We start from the raw sequence: 6,669 nt of genomic DNA on the forward strand, positions 1-6,669 counted from the left end.
GAGAAACCCTTCCTGTCCTCAGATATGTTACATGTGTTCCTTCCAAGCACTTGCAGATACTCAACAATGTCAGCTTTAGTATGAAATGTATTTATGAAATGTATGTTTTAGGGGTTTGGGGTTTTTTCTTTTTTAGTTTGTTTGTTTGATGTTTGTTTTTTTATTTTTTAGGATATGTGTTGGATTTCTTTGTTTGGTCACACTTTATATGAGCTTTTCGTTGGTGTTAAGAGAAAATATGACAGTTGCAGACATTTTTGAGGAAGGCCTAACGTTCAGTTCATTTTGTGAAAGAGAAACTCTTGAAATAGGGTGAACAAGGCAGGCTGGGACTTGCTGGGTATTCCAGGGAAAAGTCTGTGTGGATTATCATCCTTTCTCATGTTAGATGTCGAAAGCGTGCTTTATCAAAAGCGGCACTTGTTTGTGTTGGAGAAAGCAACTGTTAGCAGCCGGAAAAAACAAGATAGCAATTCCCTTGAGGTGATTTCCAATGCTTTGTAACGACTGCTCTGTGCATCTTTCAGGCGTTTCTATTCATTTTCTGAAGGCGTGACATTCACTGTCTTATCAAGCTAACAAACTACTGAAAAATTAACAGTGTCAGTGAATTTCAGCACAAACACAACACAAGCACATCATGTAGATTTCTGTTTGAACGTTTATTATTGTGCAAACAGGACTCAGAAAGTAGAAGTCACGAGAACTTGTGTGGCTGCTCTTCATCACATTTAAGAGTTTAACTACAACAGGTTTGTCACTCCCTGCTCAGCATATAATGCTTTTAAAAGTTGTGAATTACAGGTTGGTATGATGGCAGTGCCTCCTGTTGGTTGAAGTACACCGGGTGAAAACATAAGTAATACTGCCACCTTCTGGCTAAAAAAGTGTAGTGCAGTGATAGGTTTAACTCTTTAGCCCTCAAAAGCCTACTAGGAGTAAGCCTTGAAGCTATTTTCTTAACTGGGAGGTTTACCTTTATTTCAGGGCTGCTTATAGAACAAACTCAAACTATTCAAATGGTCGTCAAATCACATCTTTAGTAATATATATTATGATGTCAACACTCGTCATTAAGGGTAAGGGGAGGTCATCAAATATCATCTTTAAGGGAAAAGAGTTAAACTCTGGCACTGCTTCAGGTGACAGTAGAGAATTTTAGAGAGTTTTTGGATATTTAAACTCGATAAGCACCGCCGTGTTACAGATATCTGAAATAAAACCTGTGTTTACACTTCTTCACACATTTTTTTGGTGAAAGTTGGATAATGAAAAAGGATGTGCTTTTTCTTGATCTTCAACAGAAAATCATGAATTTCTCAAAACAGGATGGAAAATCACTCTTTGGCTGCAGCTTCGGCCTCCACGTGCTCCGGCTCCTTCTTCTCCACAGCCTCTGGTTCCTCAGCTGCTGCTGCTGCTGCTGGCTTCTCCTCCTCCACCTGCTCCTTCTCCTCCTCCTTCTTCTCTTCCTTCTCTTTTTTCTCCTCGGTCTTCATAACCACTGTCTCCGTCTTGGTGACTGTGGTGCTCTTCACTGCCGCTCCCTCGACGGCTGATGTAGAACCGCTGCTTGCTTTGACTTTATCAAAGGAACTGCTGACGTAGGATGGGATGTAGGAACTCTCCAGACCGTAGGCATTGTAGTTCACACCTAGACATTCAGAGGAAGAAGTGAGTGATTAACACTGACACATGCTAATGTATCAGAGAGTTGATATTATGAGATTCTAACAATATAAACTGTATCCTCAGTTATGATATCTAGATAACATGACTTCAGTCATGGCAAGGTTATGGGCTTGTCTGACCAGTAAGATGCTCTATATAGCAAGAATTAACAAAGCAGAACTAGAAATAGTTGCACAAATGCAAAAACTTACAAGTCTGCTTGGACACAGTGGTCTGAATTCCAGCTGCCAACCTTTGGTAAGAAAGAAATAATAAATAAAAGACAAGAACAAGTAAAATAGCACGAGTATATTGCTTTGTAAGATGTAGCAGAGCTTAAGTGCTCTTAGATGACCTGTTCTCCTCTCCTTCCAACAGTTTCCTGTATGTAGCAATTTCAATGTCCAGAGCCAGCTTAACATTCATAAGTTCCTGGTATTGGCGGACTTGCAGTGCCATATCGTGTTTGGCTCTCTGAAGAGCTTCTTCCAACTCTCTGATGCGGAGTTTGGCATCTTTCACCGCCAGTTCGCCGCGTTCCTCAGCCTCTGCGATCTGAGCTTCCAGACTGCTTCGCTAGAAGTGGGAGAAGCCAAGCAGAGCGAGGCATTGAATTCAATGGTCTTCATAAGGTTGGCAATGCAGTTTGAATTATTACCTTAATGTCAAAACATCAAATCAGTGGAATGAACCAAAGAAAATCTCTGTCCCTCACCTGAGCTTTAACCATGTCGATTTCAGACTGGAGCCTCAATATCCTGCGGTTCATGTCAGCAATCTCAGCCCTGGTTGACTTGAGGTCTTCTCCATATCTACCTGCTGACTGCTCCATCTCTGCGTACTGGCATAAAAAGAGACAGATCATAGTGAAACTTTAAAACACAAAGTGATACTGCTGGGAGGTTTTTTGCACAATTAATTTGACATGGAGATCAGGAAATCAAGTTGCAGCACTCCAACATACAGTGTGCAATCTCCAGATCCATATTTGCTTTCTGCTCTTTGACTTCTTTGTATATGAAACTTTTCAGAATGTTGCAATAAAAGTAAAGGAAAATAGCTATGAATCCCAGGAGACAATAGAGGTCAGAGAAAAAGAGAAGGCATCCCACACCATCTGCCACAAGTAAAAATCTTGTACCATGCAGAGATTCCGACTTTTCTTTTCAGTTTTAAATGTTCATAAACATTAAATAAGCTTGATGGACTGTCCTCACAGATGATGATCTATTAATTGTGGGCTTTAGTTTCCCATAGCTTTGTGGTCCCACCTTGGTCTGATACCATGACTCAGCCTCCTCTCTGCTCCTTTTGGCAATGTCTTCATATTGGGCACGCACTTCAGCGATAATCGCGTCCATGTCAAGATTGCGGCTGTTGTCCATCTCCACCACAACAGACGTGTCCTTTATCTGGCTCTGCAACTCATTAATTTCCTATGAAGGACAAAAAAGAAGGAAAAAGTACAACTTTGCTGATACCTCCTGTATAAACATTTTTATTAGGCTGGAAATGAAAAATTAAAAAGGAAGTAATTACTGCATCGTAGAGGTGCTTCAAGAATTCAATCTCATCTGAAAGTCCATCCAGTTTGGCCTCGAGGTCCACTTTCATCATGTATGCCGCATCTGTATCCTTTATTGGAAAAAAGACAGCATTGAGAACATTCATTGTTCATTACAGTCAAAGTTTAAAAAGAGGGCATTGTTTTTCCTCACTGAGCGTGAAGGCTAATTGTAGTTTCAAGATCAAGCATTTACTAGAAAGTCTGCACAGACCTTCTTTAATAAGACGAAGTTGTTCTCACACTCATTGCGCTTGTTGATCTCGTCCTCGTACCTGGGGAAAAGGAGAATTTTCTTAGTCTGTGTATAAAGAAAGACAGGCAGTGTGCCATCATCATGGTGGGAAAGATGCTTTATCAGAACTGATAGCTCCATAAGTTAATATGGAAATGGTTCCATAAGTTACTATCTTTGCCTAATATGTGAAAAACCCCAGAGTCTGCCAGGGCAAACATGCAGATCTGTGTGGTGTGGTGACCCCTTCTGATTAAAGGAGCAGCTGTTTAAATCATATGCTATTCTGGTAAGAAAACCTCCGTGAATACATGTGGTGCTGACAGTGAATATTAACTGTGAATATTCAGGGTTATTGTTATTTTTGCTCCGCCACACTGCAAATGATTATTTTTGTCTTCTTATCCGCTCTATCTCCTTGAAACTTTGGGTTCCTGACAGGAAGTTAAAAATAGCTCTGCGAGCTTCCTAAAAGCCAAACTGCACAACTCTAGGAAAACTGGAAAAAGAGTATTGTTGGCAGGTTAAGACTTTCCCAAATCTGGGACAAATAAGTATGCCTTATGTTAGAGTGCAAGATTAAAGTGAAATGAAATCTCAACTCCACCCACTTGGTTTTAAAGTCCTCCACCAGGCCCGTCACGTTATGCAGGTCAGACTCCAGTTTGACTTTTTCGTGACCCAAGTTGTCCAGCTGCTTGCGCAGGTTGGCAATGTAGGCCTCGAACATAGCATCGATGTTTGAGTGAGATGCGGTCTGCTCATGCAGAAGTTTCCATTTGGTCTCAAGCATTTTGTTTTGCTGTTCAAGGAAGCGTACCTGAAGATTGAAAGGTGGATGAATGCTTAATAAAAAAAAGGAAGGAAACATGTGAGGGGCAGAAACGAGTGGGTGTATGTGATGACTGAAGCTATGACTTGGCGCATGAAAAAAAACAATGGTGAAGTTACACAAATATCAAACCTTTCCATAGAAAACAATAAATAATGGAGTAATTGGTCACTGGGATATGTGGTGGATAGGGTGGGTGTGACTGAAGAGTTTTGTTTGAATCAAAAACATACAGAGATTAACTGAAAGGAAAAAATGAGGAACTGGACTTCTCTGGCCTGCAGCAACCTCTAACTGTCACAGCAAATTCTCCAATCTCAAGTTTAACCCACTGTGCCGCGTTTCAACGCAACGTGGCACTGTTTCTCACTTGTCACACAGCTTGCCCATTTACAGCTCTTTTATTAAGCGTCATGACCTTGGGTGGGGTCCCTGCTACCATTCAGCAAACACAGGAGAGGCACACTGCTGTTTGTGGGTGTGCCATATCACACCAGTACACAGAGGAGTGGAAGAGTGAGCTTTGTTTTACAAGCAGGAGAATTAGCCTCAGCGTGATTGATTTTTATGTCAACTTCTATCCCACCCTACTCTCCTGGAAGCTTTGTGAAACTAGAGGGTCTGTTTATGGGTTACAGCGACAGATAACGAAAGAATGTGGTAGGTCTCATGAATGTTGAAAATAATTCGGTAAATGAGATTTTCCAAACGGGATTCTGGTCAGTAGACACCTGACACTTTGCTCTCTACTTTCACAACCACTCGTTTTGCAGAATATTGCTTGTATAAGGAATGCACTCCTTCGAGCAAAATGCCTCTGCTCTTCATCCCACTCCTGTACTCTGTATCCAGGTTGATCCTTTTATCTGAGCTCTATGATCTCGCCTGAGAGTGAAAACTCTGGAAGCAGGAAAGCCATTAAGCAAACCAGGCAATATTCCCAGCAGACTGTATAGATGGCACATTGTTATGAAGTTTTGACAGGGAATGTCTTAAGGATGATCTCTGCTGTGAAATCAGACTTCTTTCATCTTTCACCTATTTTGGCTTGCAGCGTATCTCTGCAGTTTTTCTGTGCTGTTTTGTTACTCTGTGTCACATTTAGTTTCACCCCAGCACTCCTGTGAATTTCAAACACAAGATTTCACATTTCATTACAACCTCGACTGACCTTGTCGATGAAGGAAGCAAAGCGATTGTTCAGGGTCTTGATCTGCTCCTTCTCTTCAGTACGGATTGCCTGGATGGTGGGGTCGATCTCCAGGTTCAAGGGAGCCAACAGGCTCTTGTTCACTGTCACTGCTGTGATGGGGGCCACAAATTCATTGGCCATGCCACCTGCTACACCTCCACCAAAGCCTGAATATCCAAACTCTACGCCACCTAATCTTTGTCCGGATCCCCCAGGGGCAAACCCACCGACCGTCTTAAAGCCCCCAACACCCACAGCTGCACCACTGCTGCCCACTCCTCCATATGAGCTGCGGACAGCGTAGCTCTGCCTGGCACTCCCCACACCATGACCTCCATAGCCAGAGAAGGAGCGGCTGCTGAAGCCCTGCGCTGGGCTTCTGGGTGAGGACACAGTGGAGTAGGCGGTGGTCTTCACAGCTCTGACAGACATGGTGTAGGAGGAAGTCTGTAGCACTGAGGTTTTGTGAGAGGAGAGACTGCTGAGAGGAGAGTCAGGCAGACAGACCCACCCTGGTCCTGTGTACTATTTATCAGAGTAGGGGAGGAACCCTGCTGAGGTGCGATTGGCTGGTGTCCTCAGTAGGGGAGTGAAGGATAAGGGGGGAGAAAGAGCAAGAGGGGGAGAGATGAGAGAATGTCAGGGGAGAAAATTGCATCACGTTACACTTTTACAGCACATTGAAGCACAAGAATTACGTAATATCAGAATGCCTTTTTCATATATAAAAAAAGGTTTCCAGAGCTTCTGCAAGTAGAAGCTCTGAAAAACTGGAAAACAAACTGTGTGAAGTTGCATTTTCCATGCTTCATAGTTACAGTTGCATTAAAATTATTTTGCAACCAAGTTTACTTCACATGCCTTAGTCACACCTTGGACACATACGATCTACATCCTCATTGTATTTTACACATACTTATACACACACAACAAACACTGGGTATAAGGAACATGTACACCACTTTATGAGCTTCCCTTCTACTTTATAGCACCTCTGACAGGCTGTGATATATGGCAAAGTAAATTGTGCTTGGACAGTATGATAACTTTTTTTTACCAATCGTTTTTTTACCTGTTGGACCATATTTGAGCAAATGTGCAGCTTGCACAAAGAAACTATGTAATGGGCGGGGTGTTTCATTATCAGCAATAATTGCCACCGATCTATGCTATGC

At 42.3% G+C, this 6,669-nt stretch overlaps 1 protein-coding gene across 1 annotated transcript; it reads right to left on the reverse strand.

Annotated features, from left to right (window-relative positions):
- Positions 1-643: 643 nt before the first annotated feature.
- On the reverse strand, positions 644-6,008 carry LOC116326519 (keratin, type II cytoskeletal 8-like). Its single transcript, XM_031747851.2, has 9 exons — positions 5,474-6,008; positions 4,082-4,290; positions 3,450-3,510; positions 3,211-3,306; positions 2,943-3,107; positions 2,387-2,512; positions 2,027-2,247; positions 1,884-1,924; positions 644-1,654 (listed from the first exon to the last, which is right to left on the reverse strand). The coding sequence occupies exons 1-9, from the start codon at positions 5,924-5,926 to the stop codon at positions 1,338-1,340; spliced, it is 1,689 nt and encodes a 562-aa protein (XP_031603711.1). The 5' UTR covers positions 5,927-6,008; the 3' UTR covers positions 644-1,337.
- Between the last annotated feature and the right edge of the window lie 661 nt (positions 6,009-6,669).

This window comes from Oreochromis aureus, linkage group 5 (genome assembly GCF_013358895.1).
Source record: "Oreochromis aureus strain Israel breed Guangdong linkage group 5, ZZ_aureus, whole genome shotgun sequence".
In the NCBI taxonomy this organism is placed as follows: domain Eukaryota; kingdom Metazoa; phylum Chordata; class Actinopteri; order Cichliformes; family Cichlidae; genus Oreochromis; species Oreochromis aureus.